Source organism: Macaca fascicularis, chromosome 7 (assembly GCF_037993035.2).
Source record: "Macaca fascicularis isolate 582-1 chromosome 7, T2T-MFA8v1.1".
NCBI lineage: Eukaryota > Metazoa > Chordata > Mammalia > Primates > Cercopithecidae > Macaca > Macaca fascicularis.
The window spans coordinates 9983540-10005617 of record NC_088381.1 but is presented as its reverse complement, the minus strand read 5'-3'; the positions used below and the strand labels follow the sequence as shown (position 1 = coordinate 10005617).

At 42.8% G+C, this 22078-nt stretch overlaps 1 protein-coding gene across 7 annotated transcripts in view; it reads right to left on the bottom strand.

Annotated features, from left to right (window-relative positions):
* The window catches only part of RYR3 (ryanodine receptor 3), a 566003-nt gene that overhangs the window by 136957 nt on the left and 406968 nt on the right, over nucleotides 1–22078 (bottom strand). For 5 of the 7 annotated variants that reach the window (XM_005559076.5, XM_065547708.2, XM_065547709.2 and 2 more), the window contains exons 44-47: nucleotides 7631–7811; nucleotides 6386–6497; nucleotides 4396–4516; nucleotides 1876–2045 (exon numbers count right to left, since the gene is read on the bottom strand). In XM_005559076.5, coding sequence (XP_005559133.3) covers nucleotides 1876–2045; nucleotides 4396–4516; nucleotides 6386–6497; nucleotides 7631–7811 — 584 coding nt within the window. The remainder of the gene's footprint in view (nucleotides 1–1875; nucleotides 2046–4395; nucleotides 4517–6385; nucleotides 6498–7630; nucleotides 7812–22078) is intronic. The other 2 variants (XM_015452593.4, XM_015452594.4) reach the window with 1 other exon arrangement.

The window sequence follows — 22078 nt, the reverse complement described above, 5'->3', positions numbered from 1 at the left end:
TTCACAATCAATACTGACATGAGAGTAGACCCCACTAAAGGGAACCTAACTCTGCATGGGCAACATGGAAAAGGAACAGATACTTGGGTCCTTCTACACAACTCTAACATAACACTTGCTCACGATGTTCTTTTATGTACATTTAGATGGATGCGTTGAATACAAGGAAAACCCATTTAGTGACACTAAATAGCCAAAGTACACTTTACCACCATCTTTGAAAGTTGTAGAACTTCAAAAGAAACCTGGAGATCCACAGAGATGAAACAGTACCATTTCCTGTGATTACTGCAGTCATTCTATCTGTAACACACTTTGTATAACTTAGGATTTGAAAAACCATTTTCTTTGAATGATACACATTTCTCGTTGTTCCTATAAATTATCTAAATTATCAAGTTTGTCTCCTAGAAACTTCAGTAATCATGCTGGGAGAAACAGCTAATCTTCCACATTTATCACTTTAATATACAGAGTTAAAATGAGAAACGACAGAGCTTTGATTTCAGTAGATTATACGTTTTCAAAAGAGAATGCATGAATGTCTATGTGTTAATGAACTGAATATAACACCTTTTTGTCGTAGATGGTGTTTGGACAAACACGTGATTGAACACCAGATACCAGAATAGCATTTGCTGTTTATCATTAAATTATTTGATCAGGAAGCCTGGGTAGATCCCATGAGTTGAGAAAATTATTTTTAAAATCAATTTATAGAAAAGTTCAAAACAACAGCAGTGGCAGAAGCACTGTTTTAGTTATTCAAAAATAATTATTCATAATTATTCATTATGAATAAAGAATTATTCATTGTTTTATTATATCAAAACATTGAGTGAGACTGGGTTATTCAGTATTAGGGATCGTATACTCTAATACTGTCATATATACCATTTATCATCTCCCTACCACACATGGGCATGCAGCTCCCACTCAGGTTGGGGCTCGTATGTATTTCCATTTCTGGATAACCCGTGCAGGTGGAATCCATCCAAGTCAAGGTATTTGCCGCTGACAACCCATCACAGAGCTCAGATTTCTATCTCTGTTGGACACTAGGTGGAGCCTTTGAGAAACCTTCTAACTGAAAACAACCCTAAACTGGCAAGATGATTTTTAGACTTACACTGATCTAGTTTGTCTTTTCTCCTTGGACCTAGGACTCCTGGTGTACCTTTTTCTGCTTAGTTCTGTCTTGTGGCATCTTGTATCTGAGTTTTGTAACTCTAGGGGCCTCCTCTCTTGATGTTTGTTGATGGTGAACTACCTTATCTATCTCACCCTTGATTTCCAAACTTATATCTGCCTTTGTCCTCATGTACTGACCTTCGTCATATCCCTCACTTCAGACCTATCCATCCTGGTGGTCAGTATATGAAATTATGAAGTGAGAGGAGGAAGAATAATGTCAGCCTATAATGTTGCCAGTCAGCCTTTTTCAAAGGCAATAGAGACATGGTCTCACCAGGGGGTGCTTTTGTCCCCCCAGGGGACATCTGGTGATACCTGAAATTGATTTTGGCAGGGATTCGGGGTGAACTGGGGTGCTACTGATACATAGCAGGTAGAGGCCATGGATGTTGCTAAATGTTCTAAAATGCACAGGGTAACAGGATAACCCCTTACAACTTACCGTCAAGGTTAAAAAAACCGCAATTGAGGGAGTTGGATTTGGGGTCAAATTTACCTATATCTAAGTCTCTGGCTCAATAAATTACCATCTTCCATTTCATGATACCTCTGTTTTCTCACCCATTAAAGTAAGCTATTAAAATGTAATTGGTGAGTAAATAGAAAATATTTGCTTCTAAGTCCAACATTACTAATTTTGCAGTGATGGGAACAATAATTTTTGTTATTTTTGCAACTTACTGTATCTAGAGAGGCAGAAGCTCTCAGGTCAGGTAAAAATCCAACCTCCAGCAAGTGGAGCAGAAAAGTTTGATCCTTAATGCCATAGACGCGGTCCAAGAACAGCACCATGGGTGCCTTGTGGTCAGGGCAGAAGTTGGCCGCCATATCCGGCTCACTGACCGACCCATCTGAAAGACACACAGAAAATGTAATTTCCCTTTTTCTATCTCCACAGTCTCAAAAGGTAACACAGAGCTTGTCTGTCTACAGCTTGTTCTCCTTATAAGCGACAGGAAGTTTGGAAAAATACAGATTGAGCATCTCCAATCCAAAAATCTGAAACCTGAAATGTACCAATATCTGAAACTTTTTGGGCACCAACATTATGCTCAATGGAGATCCTTCTCAGAGGATTGTGGATTTTCAGATTTGAGATATGCAACTGGTAAGTATAGTGCAAATATTCCAAAATCCAAAAAAAATCCAGCGCACTTCTAGTCCCAAGCATTTAGGATAAGGAATACTCAACCTGTACAGTGCTGTGCTGAAGGCAGCTTATACTTCATTGAAAAGCCAGTTTAAAATTCCAGCCGGTTGTTAAACATGCTCATTATTAAAAATTAGAATTTACAATTAAGTAGATATTTTAAAAAGGTAACAAATACTAGAACTCCTTACTTCCTAATTATTGCACTGTGAACTGTACTCTCGAGGTTTTCTGCATCAGTCGTATTTGTGTGTTGGAAATACCATCTAATGGTGTGCCATGTCCATTCTCTTCCCAACTCTGTGTTCAGTGACATTGCACTGGCAGCTTGAAATCGGCCATGGTGAGAATGCTTACACTACAGAAATGGGCAAATGCTAGGATCAGGCCTTGATTTATTGCTTTGTTGATTTGAAACATAAGTAAGTGAGGGAGAAAACATTAATGAAGGCAGATTAAGTTTAATATGTCTGTAGTTATTACATCATAAATTGAACAAACTTCGAGGATATCTTGTTGCAATATTTGGAAATAATCGTCTGATTTAGGTGAAATGTAGATCAGGTCATCCAACAATTCTAATCTTAATCAAGAGGTTCGAAGGTGAAGTGGGGAAATACTATGAAGAAAATAAAAACTGCTTGAGCTGGAGAGTAAAGACAGGATTTCAAGTGAGGACAGAAAACAATCTTCCTCTTCCCGTTTTGTTTACGCTAAAAACTAGGAAAGAGACCCCCAAATGAGCACGCTATAGCCACAGCATATTTAAACACTGTACTGGAAAGGTGTGGGCTTCATAAGGAACCCTGAGAGGCACAAAGATGAAGTCTGAGCCACCCCGGACCCTCGTCCTGCCCAGGCATCAGCGTCAGGCTGCAGAGCCAGAGAGAAGGGGCCTTCCAGACTGCAGGCTGCGGCCTCTCCTGCCCCGTGTACCAGGCGGAGCTGGGCCTGAATGGCTGAGACGGACTTCCTCTCACACATGCCTGGTGTGGTGGGATATTAGTTAGTGTTTTGTGTTGGGAAACACTGAGTTCAACATCTAATTTGCTTTATCTTAAGTTTTCTTAGAGACGTTATCGTTTTACTGTGCTTATACCATGTGATGTATTCCACAGCATTTCCTACACTTATTTGACTCCAGGCCCCTTATTAATATGTACACCTATTAGTATCTCCCACAGAAAGCTTCTGTGGAATATCAGTCTGGGAAACATGACAACGGTTAGAATCACACTTTTTCAATTCCTCCATGAGCCTGGATAATGGGTGGCGTGACTCAGAGAAACAACACTTCGGGGAGAGTGTAAGTTTTGCAAAGGTAAGACTGACTGATGTCAAATGTCACTGGTAGCATTGGGGGAAAACAGTTTATGATCCTCAGCCATGAGGCGTGCGACTGTGGCTGGAGAGGCTGTGTGGGGGCCCGTCTGTCTGTGCCCCCACTGCCTACACAAGCTGGGGGAGCCAGGGGAGAAGGAGAAGGGAGGCCGTGGGGAGAGCTTTCGCTTGTCCCATTCTGTCAGCCTCCCTCACCAGGTTGGCATGCTCACAGGAGGACAGCGAGGTCTGTCTGTACCTGTGGGACACAGGGTACAACTGTCTTGACACAGACGAGAGAGCAGACTGAAGTCATTACTTCCAAATTATTTCACTATGAACTATACTCTTGAGGTTTTTTGCATCAGCTGCATTTGTGTGTTGGGAATACAATCTAATGTGCCATGTCCATTCTCTTCCCAACTCTGTGTTCAGTGACATCACATTGGTGGCTTGGAATTGGCCATGGTGAGAAAGTTTATACCATGGAAATGGGCAAATGCTAGGAATTGGGACTTGATTTATTGTTTTGAGATTGCTTCTAGAGAAGACGAGAGCAGCCGGCTAGAGCCTAGAGGAGAAAACTCATCACAGGAAAAGAGCAAGACACTTGCCCTGTGCGCCCGCCCTGCGAGTCAGGGCCCGGGGGCCGTTGTGCTGGGGACAGAGTCCTGCCCCGAGCCAGTGGCTCCTGGGAGACTGCCGCTTCAGCCTGCAGTCACTCCCCTTACCTTTGTTAAGGGAGGGCAGTTTCAAGGGGATGCTGATGATCCCAACCAGGTCTTCTGTGGGGACCAGGGAGCGCAGTATGGACCTGATGCGGATGGCCTCCCCCTTTCCCGTCTGGATGAGCTGGAAGATATAGGGTCGAGAATGACATGAGATAAGTGAGGTTCCCACACCTCGCTCCACCCCACCTCCAAACCTCTGGTAGTAAAATGGCTGAAGGGCAGGGGTCCATTCCATGTTTCCCTAATTGCTACAGACACTTGTGGCCACAGGGAAAGAGGAGAGCGGTCTCTTGATTTTCCAGAAGAGGTGCTACTGAGGAAATAACTGACTGAAGAGGTTGCTAGATTCCTTTGCTGTTATTAAAGTGGCCATGAGGTGGTGGTATCAGGTCCCAGGAAGAAGTACACAGCCTGCTGGTGGCTTCTCAGTGTGACTGCACTGCCAGAAGCTCTTGGTGGCCATGACAGAAGTGTGGACAGCGTGGCCACAATGCCAGACTCTAGAGTTCTGTTAAACGTAGAGATGGGTTATGAATTTCAATTTCTAAGAGTTTGATTAATGCTGGGGATGATGAGTGGGCAAAAAGGGTATAGAGAACGTCAGAGAGAACTTGAGGGGCTCAGGGGCGTTATCCGGGCATGAATAGCCTGATCCACCCTGACACTGATGAACCAACCAACACGCACAAGGGTGTGCATGCATATCCCCCTGCACATGCAGTCTCTGGCTGGGTGTAGCAGGCATTCAGCTGGGAACTGAATGTCATAGCTCAGGGTCAGACAGTCCCCAGGTGGGCTGGATGGTATGCTGAGATACAATGCTTGGTGCCACCAGGGAAAGCAGAAGGCCTGCCCACCCACCCTGGTGCCACCTCCATCCCCAAGGGTAGAGAAGAGGTGGCTGGTGATGATGGCATCCTTCCCTCACCACTGACAGGGCAGGACCCACAGGAGGGGTCCTGAGAAGGGATGTATGCATGCGTATGTGTATGTGCGTGCGTGTGAGGTGTTGGAGCAGAGAGGCAGTAAGGAAGGAAGAATGGGGCACCCAGATGGGCCTCTGGTGAGCTATCCCATGCCGCCTTCTTGAGAAGCAGCAAACTATAATGTGCTTTCTGATGTGATGAGAGGTGATCAGGAAAGCTAGAGTGTGAACACACAGGGGTTCCTGACCCTCCCCACCCCCGCCAAGACTGTAGAACACTCTAGTGTTTTCTGGGCTCCCTTTCAAGTTTCCTGCGTTTACTTAAAGGCACAGAAATGGAAAAACAGGCCTACGTGGGTAAGGCTCCTTTATCATAGCAGGAATTGGAATCCTAAGAATTCAGATCAGCCTCCCTTATCAAGATTGAGAGTTGCTTTTCATATGAAAAGCAGCTATTTCCTCTCTTATGATGTCAGACCTTATATGAAATAAGGGCTGCTTCTTTCAGCCCTCAGCAGAGGTGAAAAAAGAAAGGAAAAGAAGGTACTTTTTAGTTCAAAACTAGAAGTCTGAGAAGACATCTCATAGAACAGAACCACCCTTTTGTGATGTCTGCAAAGCTCTACCTCTGGGGGAGAAAATCAAACACCAACCACAGGAAGTCTGCCTTCCTGGAGCCTAACGCCACCGTCGTCAGGGACGGGATCTTCCACGTTGAGGGTCCTGTGGCCATGATCCAGAATCAAGTTGCTCCCATTTTGACCAAATTGAGGCATGTCAAAACACGATTCTGGGAGGCTTTTGAAACAAACTGTGCAGGGGACATGCTCAACTAGTACCACAGAGAACTCACACAAGACAGGGATCTGCCCTGGAGTCCCTCCCTAGAAAGCAGCAGAGTCAGGTATCAGAGGTGGAGACTACTTTTGAAATGAGCTAAAAAGGGACCTAGAAAAAGGCATGTTAGCAAATGTCAGAGACAGAGGAAGGAATGAGGTTCAGGAAATCTATAGTGTTCTCGGCGCAGGTTTCTCAAAGCTGTTCTCTGGAAGCTCTATCACTTACGTGCATTTCAGGAGCACAGCGGCCCAGTAGATCTATAAGGGCCGAATAAAATGACATAATTGCATTGCCCATATGCACGATTTCTTCTTCCTCTTCATCGGCCTCCGTGCTGCTGAGAGAACCAACAGAGGGGAGGTGTGAGGAAGGCTGGCAGGCACTGCCATGCTGGGAGACACAAGTTGCTTGATATGGAAGCACTCTGCTCTCCTTTCCCTTGGAGCCTCACCTTCCTCTAGAAGTCCACAAAGTGGTTTCATTCATTAAGCTCGGGGAACCCAAATATTTGTCTATGACATTCACAGGATCCCATGAATCTTAAGGCATGAGTATCAACATGAGCTGATCATCAGACCATAACTCCTACCAACCTTTCAATCCCTTTTCCTCCCCGTGAGGGGAAGATCCAGGGAAAGCACCCTGGACCAGGAGTCAGGAGGGCTCCGTCCCTGTCCTGGCTCTGTTGCTAATAAGCTATATGACCTTGGGCCTCAGTTTTTTTCTCATGTTGCTTGAGGAAGTGGGGAAAGCCTATGTGTAGGGTCCTTTCCAGCTCTCCCAGGTCTGATGACAAAGAAAAATGCCAACCGTCTAAAGAGTTTCTGCTGGGTTATACCCAATCTCTAGATTCCAGGGTCTAATCTAAAGGCTGTGATGAAGAAAGGGACACGATCATGAGACTTGATAAAGGGAAAGTAAGACAATCAGATAATCTACCAACTATATCCTTAACATTTAAATAACATTATAGTGCTGTGACTTTCCACATTCTGCAACTTGCTTTTTCTTTTTTTAAGGAGTCCAATCAAAACACTTTCTTAATTAGTTCTCATGCTTTCAGAAGAAGAAGTGGAGGCACGATCTGGTTTTACAAATGAGGTATGGGTTGAGACACTGTGGGACAAAATACTGAAGGAAACATGCTGAAGTTAGACAAGGAGTAGAACCTTGGCCCAGGCCTTTGCCTCCTACCCCATGGTGATGCTACAGGGAGGCTAAGAGTTTGCCCACTTTGTGATTTCCAGCTGCGCTGAGCAGAGTAGAGAAAATGGAAGGGGTGAAGGTGATGCTGATCACTAGGCTTACTGGGAGAGTCAAGACAACACTGGGCTTGATGAAGTGTAAATGTTTTAGCTGTAACTGTGAAGAACATGTGCTTTCTCTATTACCTCCTAAATCATCCATATACCAACAATATCTGAGAGCTCACCAATTGTATCCGTGCCGGAAGGCAATCCTTTCACTTACACTTCTCTTTTGTATCCTTGAGAGGGGAGGTCAAGCGTGGGGTTCTCAGAGATCTTAATGGCACCCTGCATGGCCGCCAACAGTCCGTTTCCCCCCTCACCCCGCAGGGCCGGGCCGAAGCACTCTGGGCGTCTGATGAGCAGCTTGACCACAACGCTGGCATTTTCTTCCACACTCTCACCTAAGGGAGAAAGGCACTGTTTCCTTCTCAATGGAAAGGACAGCCCCAGAATTGATTTCTAGTTGATGAGGCTGGGAGAACAGTATTTTGTTCAGCTTATCACCTACTCTTTTTTTGGTTTAGTTCAGTCCAGTGGGCAGTGGGAGTGGAGAAGGAACTAAGACACCTGTAACTGATTGTGGTCAGTTAGTTATAAACCCCATGCACTGCACTCGAACCAGCCTCATCTACCCTTAAGATTAGGAGTTGACACTGATGGAGAAAAAGGTGGCTTTGATAAACTGGGTCAGGATCTGTTTATTTAAAGTATTAGGATCAACCATTACAGAACAGGTTTTTACTCTTCAGCTCAGGAGTTTGTACTGTAGAGATTATTTCCATATATTTAGGTCCTCAGAGGGCAGTTAATAAACTACTGAGTCTACCCCGGAATACTGATTCATTCACGAGTGACTTAGTGAACAGAAGAACTTTACATCTTTATTACCTCAGCGAGGGCACATGCAAATCTGCTTCCTTCCTTGAAAGGAGGTAAGATGGTTACTCAGCTGGTGTGCTTCAATTAACGTTTGGGGAAGTGACATATCAGTCTTCTGATTCTGTTACTGATTCTGTATCATACTCTCACAGAGTCTAATACTTACCCTAGGACAGCCAGGTTTGTATGGATAGACTTCAGGTCATTTTTGGAATCATGTATCCAGATGAAGAATCTGCTTGGTCAAGTTTTATTGGTTATTCCTAAACTCGCTCTCTGGGAAGGCAGAGGTTGGAGAATTGTATTCTGTGGCATTTGTTTTTGGATGAACCAGACAACAAAGATAGAGCCTCATTTCCTGATAAAGTGATTAAGGATAGCCATTCTTCTTTTTTTTTTTTTTAATTATACTTTAAGTTCTAGGGTACCTGTGCACAATGTACAGGCTTGTTACATATGTATGTCTGTGCCATGTTGGTGTGCTGCACCTATTAACTTGTCCTTTACATTAAGTATTTCTCCTAATGCTATCCCTTCCCCAGCCCCCCACCCCATGACAGACCCCGGTGTGTGATGTTCCCCACCCTGTGTCCAAGTGTTCTCATTGTTAATTCCCACCTATGAGTGAGATCATGTAGTGTTTGGTTTTCTGTCCTTGCGATAGTTTGCTCATGTGTCTGTTGGCTGCATTAATGTCTTCTTTTGAGAACTGTCTGTTCATATCCTTCACCCACTTTTTGATGGGGTTGATTTTTTCTTGTAAATTTGTTTAAGTTCTTTGTAGATTCTGGATATTAGCCCTTTGTCAAATATTTTATTCTCAATAAAAAACATACCTCTGTCTCAGATGAAATCCTAATTTGTATCTGATAATTCATCTCTGAGCCAAGACTCAAGGGCGAGACCTTTTTCCATATTGTGTTAGCTAAAGCCTAAAGAAAAACTTCTCTACAGAATCATAAGAGGCACCTCATTTGTGTCTGAGAATTTATCCCTGAACCCAGTACTCAAAGGCAAGACTTGCTGATGTTATGTATTGCAAGCTTGAAGAAAAACTTTTCTACAGAATCATAGGGTATTTCTTGGAGAACTGAGAGATGACAGAGGTTACAATGTGATACGCTGTTGTATTATTTATTCTTGTGCAAAATATGACCTCAAATATTGGCAGGCTAGAACAATCAATGTTATCTCACAGTATTTGTACAGGCCAGGGATTTTGAAGTGGCTAAGCTAGGTGGTCCTGCCTTGCGATCTCCCATGAGGTGGCGGCTGCCGTCTTCCGAAAGCCTGTCTGGGACTGGAGCATCAGCTTCCACGTTCACTCACACAGCTGTTGGCAAGAGGCCTCACTTGCATACTGGATGTTGCGTGGAGGCCTCAGTTGCACACTGGGTGTCGGGTGGAGGCCTCAGTCTCTTACCATGTTGACCTCTCCATAGGGCTGCTTGAGTGTTCTCATGATGTGGCAGCTGGCTTCCCGCAGAGCAGATTATCCAGAAGGACAGTAGAGCAGAAGCCAAGCTGCCTTTAACAACCTGGTCACTTACTGTCACTCTGTTATATCCTATTCATGAGAAGTGAGTCACTAAGTCCAGCTCACATGTAAAGGGAGAATTAGGCTCTGTATTTTGGAGGGAAGAGTATCAAAGAATGTATAGACACATTTTGAAACCATCTTAGCAGTTTAAGTTCTATTTAATAAAACATTTTATGAATCAACTTAGAAGTGTTGGGAGTAAAGCATTTTTTTTAAAAGACAGGGTCTGGCTCTGTCACCCAGGCTGGAGTGCAGTGGCATGATCTCAGCTCCGTGCAGCCTCACCCTCTAGGGTTCAAATGATCCTCCCACCTGAGCCTCTTGGGTAGCTGAGACTACAGGCACATGCTACCACAACTGGCTAATTGCTGTTGTTGTAGTTGTTGTATTTTTTTGTAAAAACAGGGTTTCACCATGTTGCCCAGGCTGGTCTCAAACTCCTGGACTCAAGCAATCCTCCTGCCTTGGCCTCCCAAAGTGCTGGGATTACAGGCATGAGCCACCACACCCTGGCAGAGCATCTGAATGAGAACCCAGAAAAATCTAACTTTTTGTTCCAGCTTTTTAGCTCATCACTGTGTGAGTACGCACACTGCACAATCTCACTGGGTCTTTCCCCTGTTCAGCTATGCATGCTCCATCTGGTTTTAGAGTGACTCTGTTAGTCTAACTCAGATGCAGAGATTTCTCCCATTATGCTCAGAGGAATGGGGATGGGGTGGGGTGGCAGCTGAGCTTGCTGTCTGAATGCTTGAAATTAACTCAGGCTCACCTCTCAACTACACTCAATCTTGAACATACCGAATGTGTCTCACAGCCCTGAAGAGTCTACCTCAGACCACAGGTGTAGTCCTGTCCTAGAGCTTGGCTTGCTGACATCCTCTTTTATCACTCAAGCTTTTGTACTGTGGGCCAAATCCAAGATTGTTAGCATGTACCACTCTAAGTTTTAGAATTGTGTAGCTCCACCCAGAAAAAATTTTATTAAACTGAATTTAAACAGTTAATCAGCTTCCATTCATGGTTTTATAGCTCGATCCTTCAAGAGTCTAGAATTTTTGTAAAGAACTTTGTCTTTAAGTTCTATCCAATGTATCACACATCAAAAACCAATCGGTTTTTACTAAAGAATCCATGTGAAGAAAATTCTCAGGAGATACTAAAAGGGTAAAATTATCATAATAACGGGATGGTGGAAAGAATCAACATATTCTGGAAAAAGAGAAACCAAGGAGAGGTTGGGAGACACTGTACAGGTTGTAGAGACCTCAGAGAAGAGTATGATGCTGAGTGCTATGCCCATGCTCTCCTATCAGTTGGGCCTACCATTTACACCTAATATAGTTTACTCACAGGAGGGACACTTACAGAAAAGCACCAGGAGAATCTACATTGTTAAAAGCCAGTGGTTTCAGATATAGATGTATCTCACAGTTCATTACTTTCGAATGGTTTTGGCCTCCAATACTTATCAGGTAGCACATACATCAGCCCTCTCAGTTGTAATTTCTCACTACAAGAATAATAAAGCTGAAACATTGAAATTTTAAACAGAAAAAATGGAGGAAAAAAACCCAACTCTGTTAATCAAGCTTATTTAAATCCTATACTTAGATTCTTTCAGTTACCTGGTGGAAATGCTTGCCGGTCAGTCACCGATTTTACCAGCATGTTGAATTCAACTTAGTTTTCCCCACAGTGATTGGCATGAAGTTGGTGGGATTTAAAACCACAATACCCAGAAGTTGAAAAATCAGACTGTGAGTTCTACATTGAGCTTTCGATTGAAATTCATTTGCCCAATTAGCCTTATTTTATTCGAGTCTCAGGCCTTCAGAACTGAACTAATTGGGTCTGTTTCTGCAAGTGACCCAGGAAGCCAGCCCTTGATTACTGAATTATGGACATCTGTGGAGAATGCAGAGCACACCCTAAGAGGAAGGAGCTGAAGTGTAACCATTGCTGCTAATTAGACACGGGACCAACGAAAGGAATTTCCAAAGGCTTCCCAAGGCAGAGAGGATGGCATGATTAGGAAGGAGAGACAGTCTCTTCCCAATTACCTGTAGCTCAGCAAGCTTGACTGCTAACCAAATCCAGTGTGGTACAGCTAGATACTGACCTGGAGGGCATTTTTCAAGAGCGAAGAGAGAGACTTGAGGTAAACTAGTTTTGCCCAAGGGCTTGCAACAATGCTTTTTGCTTGAGTTCTAATATGAATAATGAGCTTAATAACAGCAGGAATATTCACAGTGCCTTTCTTCAAAGGCTTCAATACTGTCTTCATGTTACTATTTTCTTTTCGATACTCCTGAACAGTTGGATGGAAATGGAAATGATTCTCTCCGTTTTACCCAGGTAAAACACTCATACTCACCACAGGGACAGTTAGCAGGGATACAATTATTTAATCTTCAGCCCATCACTTTTCTCACTCTCTCTGTTCTAATTCTAGTTTCTGTTTTAAAGTTCCATTGTCTGGAACACTGTTCTTCCCATTCTTTCGATGTAAACCCTCAACTTAGGTAACTCCGTTTCATCCTTCAGGAGGAGCTTAAACATGGGAGCCCCAGAGGACCTGTTCCTCTCAAACACCCTGTCTTCTTCCTTTGTGCCTGCTTTCCCCGTGAGACTGTACATGCCACAAGAACAGGACCCTGTGTCTGAATTACCTAACACTGTGTGCTCAAGGGTCTTGCTAACATCTGGCATATCACAGGCATTCAAAGAATATATTTTTTCAATAAGTCAATAGACTTCACTGAGACTCAAGGTAGAGACTTGAAATGACTGGATGGAAAACCAAAGGTGGCTATCCATTGTTGCATTATCCCACGCAATTATCAGCCTCTGTTTACAAGAGCCTGCATCATCTACTACCTCAGATTTCAATTAGTCCTAAAGAAAAGAAACATATTCTCAATCAAGTCCCACCTCAGTAAGAGAGAACACAGGGCTCCAGCATGAATGAATGTACTCACACTCATTTAATTAATTTAGAGAATCGGAGGGGCAGGATAATGGCCAGGATCCAACACCTCTTTTTGCTAAATGCCATCTTTGATAGGGTGCCAGGCAAATTGTATGAACTAAGTATGGTATGTCCAGATAGTAAGAACATACCATCTTCTTTTTAGGGCCTTCCAGCCTGGGAAGGGATTAACTGGAGATGTGTCTATCAACCACTGTGATAGCACAGAGAGCAAACCAGGAATTGTTTGCCCATTTACTAATGAATTCAACTATCCATTGAGTCCACACTACATGCTAGTAACTGATCTAGAGACAGCAGACAAGTAGTGACCAGGACAGTCAAGCCTGAACCCCAGAATGAGACTAGTGGAACAGAACCACCCCAGCAGACCTGTGGACCTGCAGCAGAGCTTTCCTACCACCTTGCAGATATGTAAGAAATAAATGTTTATTATTTTATGCCTTTGAGATTATGAAGTTATTATGTAGCAGATACGGGCTGATATAAGAGAGTAGAAGGAGGGAATTCAGTTCCTATGCAACTTAGAGTGGCCCAGGTATAAGATAATAACAACTTGGAGTAGAAAGTGGCCAGTGGAGATGGAGAGAAGATAGATTTCCAGTATCTTTTAGATGCTGAATTAACAGAACTTGCTGATGGACTGAATGTGGGAACAAGGAAAAAAGCTGATTTAAGGATGCTCTCTAGACTTAGTCTGAGTATCTGAAAAGTTGGTGGAGCTAGTTAAGGAGATGGAGAATCCTCACGGAAGAACAGGTTTTGGGTGGTAATTACATACTCAGCTTTAAGATCATTTTAAGATTTGGGGATCGTCCGTGTATACATGGAATTCAAAGCCAAGGGACTGCATGAAATCATGCCAGGGTGGATGGCACAGTAGTGGCCCAGATATTCTGAAGACCAGTATTTAATCACAGAATTGTGCTAAAATTTTGCCCACGTGTCTAGAGTTTGGGTCTATGTGGCTTTTTCATGAAATATGCCAAATAAAACTTGAATGCAATAGAAACCTGGCGTCAGAATTGAGGTGTGCTCTGACAAACTACGGGCATTCTCAACAAGATGATGAAAATCAGCCTCTGATGAGCACAAGGGTCATAATACTGCCATTGTGTGAATAATGTTGATGAAGCAGATTTGTTTTTGTTTCATTCAGCTTAATTCCATAGTTTTATTGAAGCATCAGGCTTCGTTTACTACTCTTATCCATGAAATGGTTGATGAGACCCACATACATATATTAAGTAGGTTCTGGACTTTTTTTAAATTATGTTTTTTAAATTGACAAGGTTCTGGACTTTTGAGTCCACTGCCAAGATACTCAGTTACCACTACTGCTGGAATCCCACCGGGGGCTTGGAGGCAAGCTGCTGAGAAATTCACTCAGGGTGAAAAGAATGTAGTTGACATCCTTTCACCTCAGCCAACTTTCCTCATTTTGGTGCTCTTGGCCTAGGCTTGCCATTGGCTTCTTTATTTGAGGAATTTATTTTCTATTACTGGTAGTGTTTTGACTATCTACTTATTTCTGGACTTTGATGCTGTTTCACTTTGAATTTTTACAGATGGAGGCACATTTCCTTGCCTCTGTCACTATAAGCCCTTTACCTATCTGATAGATTTCCTTTCCTTTTCTCAGGTATAAAGATTCCAGGAAGTCCAGTGGGAGAATGAAGAAGGTGGGGTATATGTAAGATTGTACAAGCTTTATACTATGGCTTGAATGATGGTGCCCCCTCCAAAACTTATGTTGAAACTTAATCCCTAATGCAACAGTGTGTTAGGCCATTCTTGCATTGCCATAAAGAAATACCTGAGACTGAGTAATTTATAAAGAAAAGAGGTTTAGGCTGGGCGTGGTGGCTTATGCCTTTAATTCTAGCACTTTGGGAGACTGAGGTGGGTGGATCATGAGGTCAGGAGATCGAGACCATCCTGGTTAACATGGTGAAATCCCGTCTCTACTAAAAATACAAAACATTAGCTGGGCATGGTGGCGGGCGCCTGCAGTCCCAGCTACTCGGGAGGCTGAGGCAGGAGAATGGCGTGAACCCAGGAGGCGGAGCTTCCAGTGAGCTGAGATCATACCACTGCACTCCAGCCTAGGCGACAGAGCGAGACTCCATCTCAAAAGAAAAAAAAAAAGAAAAAGAAAAGAGGTTTAATTGGCTCACTGTTTCTGCAGGCTATACAGGAAACATGGTGCCAGCAACCACTTGGTTTCTGGTGAGGCCTCGCGAAGCTTTTACTCATGGCAGAAGGTGAAGGGGGAGCAGATGTCTCACATACAGAGAAGGAAAGAAAGAGTGGGAGGAAGGTACCACACACTTAAGCAACCAGAGCTTATGAGAACTCACTAGTGTGAGGACAGCACCAAGCCAAGAGGCATCTGCCCCTGTGATCCAAACACCTCCCACCAGGCTCCACCTCCAACATTAGGGATGACAATTCAACATGAGATTTAGAGGAGACAACATCCAAACCACATTAAACAGTATTAAGAAATGTGGCCTTTGGGTGGGCAAAGGATATGAACAGACACTTCTCAAAAGAAGACATTTATGCAGCCAACAGACACATGAAAAAATGCTCATCATTACTGGTCATCAGAGAAGTGCAAATTAAAATCACAATGAGATTCCATCTCACATCAATTAGAATGGCAATCATTAAAAAGTCAGGAAACAACAGGTGCTGGAGAGGACGTAGAGAAACAGGAACACTTTTACACTGTTGGTGGGACTGTAAACTAGTTCAACCATTGTGGAAGACAGTGTGGCAATTCCTCAAGGATCTAGAACCAGAAATACCATTTGACCCAGCAATCCCATTACTGGGTATATACCCAAAGGATTATAAATCATGCTGCTATAAAGACACATGCACACATATGTTTATTGCTACACTATTCACAATAGCAAAGACTTGGAACCAACCCAGATGTCCATCAATGATAGACTGCATTAAGAAAATGTGGCACATTTCCACCATGGAATAGTATGCAGCCATGAAAAAGGATGAGTTCATGTCCTTTGTAGGGACATGGATGCAGCTGGAAACCATCATTCTGAGCAAACTATCACAAGGACAGAAAACCAAACACCGCATGTTCTCACTCATAGGTGGGAATTGAGCAATGAGAACACTTGGACACAGGATGGGAAACATCACACACCAGGGCCTGTTGTGGGGTAGGGGAGGGGATAGGGATAGCATTAGGAGAAATACCTAATGTAAATGACGAGTTGACGGGTGCAGCACATCAACATGGCACTTGTATACATATGTAACAAACCTGCATGTTGTGCACATGTACCCTAGAACTTAAAGCATAATTAAAAAAAAAAAAAAAAAAAGAAGTGTGGACTTTGGGAGGTGATTAAGTTATAAGGATCTCTGCCCGCATGAGTGGGATTAGTACACTTATACAAGGGTTTAAAATTGAAGGGATATTCTCTTGCCCTTCAATTGATTCTGCCATGTGAGTACACAGTGTTCCTCCTCTCCAGAGGACGCGGCAACATGGTACTATCTTGGAAGCAGACAGCAGCCCTCCCAGACATCAATCCTACTGGTGCCTTGTTCTTGAACTTCCCAGTCTTCAGAGCTATGAGAAATAAATTTCTGTCTTTATAAATTATCCAGTCTCAGGTATTTCATTACTGCAGTATAAATGGACTAAGATACCTTATAGTTAGTACAAAGGTATAATATAGATGTTAAGAATCCAACTGCAACTAGCTATATCTCAAATGTACCTTATATTCTACCTTCTTATCACTCTAGCATGATATATCTCCTGAGTACAACATTGCAATGTTGTTCCTATTTGTCTTAAACTGTTATTTAAATCTTTTGTCACTCGTTAACTTTTCAAGAGTTTGCTGAATCTTTTCAACTGTTTTATAAACTTGAGAACAAAACTATGTCTCACACATTTAGCCCTAACCATGCCTAGTCTAGTACCAATCACACTGAAGAATGGTTAACATGCCCTTTCTGACTCTAAAAACATGAACACAAGGGCAGAAATAAACCAGATGATTCTTAAGTGTCTACACCTCATACGCCCTTCAAAGCTAAGATGACACTTTGTACTCTCAACCCTAAAAGATGTATGTCTCCCAGCACAACAGTCTATCCATATGCTCCCCCATAGGACTCTGTTAAACTATATCCATTTATTTCAAGATGTTATTCAACACTTGCCTTCTTCCTTACGCATCCCTTGACTAATTCTACCAGATGCCAACAAACACCATCATTTTGGCATGCCAACAGTCCCATGTGTCACTATGTAGGTAGGTGTGATTGATTATAAAGTTTTTAGTAATTATTCCACACATGTTTCTGATCACTGTACTTGGGTTTTCTCTGTTTCCTGCTTTGAGTTGCAGGAAGTGACTTCTGGGCAGGACTTCTAGAGCATCACGTTTCATAGCCCCTCACAGACTCTTCACATGTCACATGATGGATGCCCAAGTTATGCCCGCTTATAATAAATCTACCTAGGAAAGCAGATTCAGCAAAACTAGGAGACATTATGTTCCTTAAACTAAGTTTGTAGTCTGGGGAAGATATCGCTGTAACTCTCCAAGGACGCTAAGAAAACACAGAATAACTTTTCCCTTTTTCTTGTGGATAGGAAATCTTTTCCTTCTCAGAATCTACAATAGGAAGGGATTAATCAGAGACACCCAAACACATCTGTGCTTAGCCTGGCTACAGTGTTTGCAACTGCCAGGAAAATAGAAGCTTATCGACTTCATTACTTCCAGAGTTAAACACAACCCAAGAATTTTCAACAGCTAATAAAAATAAAGAGAAGCGAATTATATGCCTTAAAACATTTTCTTAAAGACAAATATTTAAGAAGATTTACTACAAACATTAAGAAATAATAGTAAAATAATGTTAGAAAGAGTTTTCTGATTCCATTATTTTGATATACTAAAAGTTTTGATTTGGCTCAAAATTTTTTAAATTAGCACCAAACAGTGATTAAATAGTATCACAACTTTTGACAAGCTCAAAGGAGAAAATGTTGTTTTTCCTTGTTCATTAGGGAGACAGGAAGACAACAGTGTACAACGGTTCATAAAGTTTGGCCTCTGGAGTCAAACTGCTTGATTCAATTTCTGGCTTTACCTTCTACTACCTATGAGACTCTGGGCAAGGTATTTAATCTAAGCTTCAGGGTCTTTATCTATAAGATGAAGATAATTGTATCCACCTGCTGTGGTCTGAATATTTGCGTCTCCCCACCCTCCAAAATTCATGTTGAAATCCTAACTGTCAAGGTGACAATATTAGGCAGTAGGGCCTTTGGTGGGTGATTAAGTCATAAGGGCAGAGCCCTCATGAATGGGATTTGTGCCATTATAAAAGAGGCCCCAGAGAGCTGCCTTGCCTCTTCCACCATGTGAGAACACAATGAGAAGGCACCATCTATGAACCAGAAACCTCACCAGACACTGAATCTGCCAGCACCTTGATCCTGGACTTCCCAGTTTTCAGAAGTGTAAGAAATAAATTTATGTTGTTTATAAGCTACCTTGTCTATGGTATTTTATTACGGCAGCCTGAACAGACTAAGATGCTTCCTTCATTGGATTGTCATATAATTTATGTTAATATATGTAGAAGTGTTTTGAACAGTGCCTGGCACATGGTAAATGCTGTGTATTACCGGTAAATAAGTGTTAGCTGTTATGATCCTCACCACAATCTTCGCTACCCTCATCATCACTCACCGTCATTCACCACTCACCCTTACAACCCTGTATGACCATGCACCATCCAACCATCATATCCCATCATCACCATCATCATTACCCACCACCATCACCATGTCTACCTTCACTAACCACCACCCACCTCAATCACCCTACAACTCACTATAGCCACTGACCGACTATCATATTCCACTATCACTAGCATCATCACCATTCATCACCCACTATCACAGCTCCCACTACCACTCACCATTACCCACCATGAACACCCCTGCCACCAACCATCATCTACCACCACCCACCATGAATGCTCCCATCATCTTATATCACTTTGATCTTTCATTGCTGAGCAGAGGTCACAAAAGTATCCAGAAAGTCCTTTTGAATCACCTTTTAGACATAAGGACTTAAAAAGGGCTTTGAGATCCCAAAGAAATCTATTAGTTACAGTTTTCCCATTTCAAATGCCCTACCACTCTCATAAAGATCATGAACAACAACGATCATAACTACAAGTTTATAAGGTTTCTGGCACTGGGCTAATCTGAGTTTTCCAGGGATTATTTCATTTTATGAAATATATGATAATTATCATCTCTGTTTTACATATAAAAAAGCACTGAGGTTAGGTATTTTGACTAACTTGCTTAAATTCACACAACTAGCAAATGATAGAGCCAAATTCGAACCCAGGATACTCCATTCTCTAGCCCAAACTCCTCCGTAACATTCTGTTGTGATTGAGCCACTATTCCTCCTCCTAAGTATTCAGAAATATTCTCATTTTTCTTTTTCATACTCTCCATATTTTTTTCATGCCTTTGCCTGTGGCAACCTACTGTGAAGCATTTGAGCTACCGATGGACTGCAAATCTACTTCATTCTAATCTGTTGATTGACGGATTTCTATCCTATAAATTCAATTAAGGGTATCTCTATATGGGTATTGTACACAGAAAAATCAATACAATGTGACCCAAGCCAAGCTGATTACCTTCCATCTCAAACCATTTTGCTTCTTCTGACATCTTTATTTCTTTCCCTCTACCCTCAAAAATCTCTAAGCTTCAATGTGACCTCTGTTCCTTTTCTCTTAACATACCTAGACTCAGCCATCATCATCACCATTCAGTTCTTGATATAGTTTGTATATTTGTCCCTGCCCAAATCTCATGTTGAACTGTAATCCCCAATGCTGGAGGTGGGGCTTGGCGGGAGGTGTTTGAATCATGGGGGCAGATCCCTCACGGCTTGGTACTGTCTTCATGATAGTGAGTTCTTAAGAGATCTGGCCATTTAAAAGTGTGGCACCTCCCCCTTGCCTTACACCTGCATTCACCATAGGATGTACCTATTCCCCCTTCACCTTCTGCCATAATTGAAAGCTCCCAGAGGCTTCACCAGAAGCCAAGCACATGCTAGCACCATGCTTCCTGTAAAGCCTGCAGAACCACGAGCCAATTAAACTTCTTTTATTAATAAATCACCCAGTTTCAGTTTTTTTTTTATAGCAATGCAAGAATGGCCTCATACTGAAAATTTGTATCAAAGAGTGGGGTATTGCTATAAAGACACCTGAATATGTGGAAGCAGCTTCAGAACTGAGTAGGAAGCAGAGATTGAAAGCGTTCGAAGGGCTCAGAAGAAAATGACAGAAAGTTTGGAACTTCTTGAAGACTAGTTAAATGGTTGTGACCAAAATGCTGACAGTGAAGTCCAAGCTGCTGAGGTTTCAGATGGAAATCAGGAACTTATTTGGAATTGGAGTAAAGATCATGCATATTATGCATTAGCAAAGAACTTGGCTGCATTGTGTTCATGCCTTAGGGATTGGTGGAAGTTTGAACTTGACAGTGATGACCTAGGGTATCCTGGTGGAAGAAACTTCCAAGCAGCAAAGTGTTCAAGAAGTGGCATGGCTGCTTCTAACAATTTATGTTCAGATGTGAGAATGAAGAAATGACTTAAAGTTGGAAATTTATTTAAACAAGAGCAGAGTGTAAAAGTTTGGAAAATTTGCGCCTGGCCATGTGGCAGAGAAAGAAGAAGTTTTTTCAGAAGAGGAAATCAAGTGGGACGTAGAGCAATTACTTACTAGAGGTATGTGCATGACTAAAAAGGAGCCAAGCACTAATATCCAAGACAATGAGGAAAAGGCCTCAAAGGCATTTCAGAGACCTTCATGGCAGCCCTGCCCATCATAGGCCCAGAAGCTTAGGAGGGAAGAATTAATTTGTGGGCCAGGCCCAGGGCAGCCTCATGACATTGCTCCCCATATATCCTGGCTGCTCCAACTCTGGCTGTGGCTCAAATGGGCCCAGCTGTAGCTCGGGCTGCCACTTTGGAGAAGGCAAGCCTTAACTCCTGGCCGCTTCCATGTAGTGTTAAGCCTGTAGGTATGCAAAATGTAACAGTGGAGAACACTTGTCAGCCTCCACCTAGTAGATTTCAGAGGGTGTATGGAAAAGCCTGGGTCCCCAGGCAGAATCCTGCTGCAGGGGTGGAGCCCCACACAATACCTTTACCAGGGCAGTACAGAGGGGAAATATGGGGTTGCAGGCTCCATGCAGAGTCCCTCCTGGGGTACTGCCTAGTGGAGCTGTGGGGAGGGGGCTACCACTCTCCAGACCCCAGGATGGTAGATTCACTGGCATGCCTACAGTCCCAGCTACTTGGAAGGCTGAGATGTAGGATTGCTTGAACCTGGGAGATCGAGGCTGCAGTGAGTTGAGATTGCACCACTGCACTCCAGCCTGGGTGACAGAACAAGACCCTGTCTCAAAAAAAAATAAAAAATAAAAAATAAAAAGGTCTGGCACCTCCAGCCTCTCCACTCTCTCTCTCCTTCCTGCTTTCACCATGTGACATGCCTGTTCCATTTTTGCCTTCTGCCATGATCAGAAGCTCCGAGGCTTCACCAGAAGTTTAGTAGATACCAGCACCATGCTTCCTATAAAGCCTGCAGAACTGTGAGCCAATTAAACCCCTTTTCTTAATAAATTATCAAGTCTCAGGTATTTATTTATAGCAATGCAAGAATGGCCTAATACAGTCCTATGAATTCCACCTCTGTAATTTCTTTGAAATGTATCTCGTCCCGTCCCTTTTACCAATACCCTAATAATTTATAAACTCATTATTCTAACCTGAGCATAGAACCCATGAGTGGGTATCAACCCATCAGTCTCTTCTGTTAAAAAGTTTTGCAGTTCTCTACACACTGAATCAATAACTAAACTTTTCAACCTGGCATTTAGGTTTTTCTCATTATAACCACCTACATTTTAAACCTCATGTCTTACCACTGCCATCCATGCAGCTACCCTCCAGACTGACAGATCATTGGGCATCTTAGTCTGTTTTGTGCTGCTATAGCAGAATATCAAAGACTAGGTAATTTATAAAATATAGGGGTTTATTTGGCTCATGGTTCTGGAGGCTGGGAAGTCCAACATCAAGGGGCTACATCTGTTAAGGGCCTTCTTGCTGCATCGTAACACGGCAGAAGACATCACATGG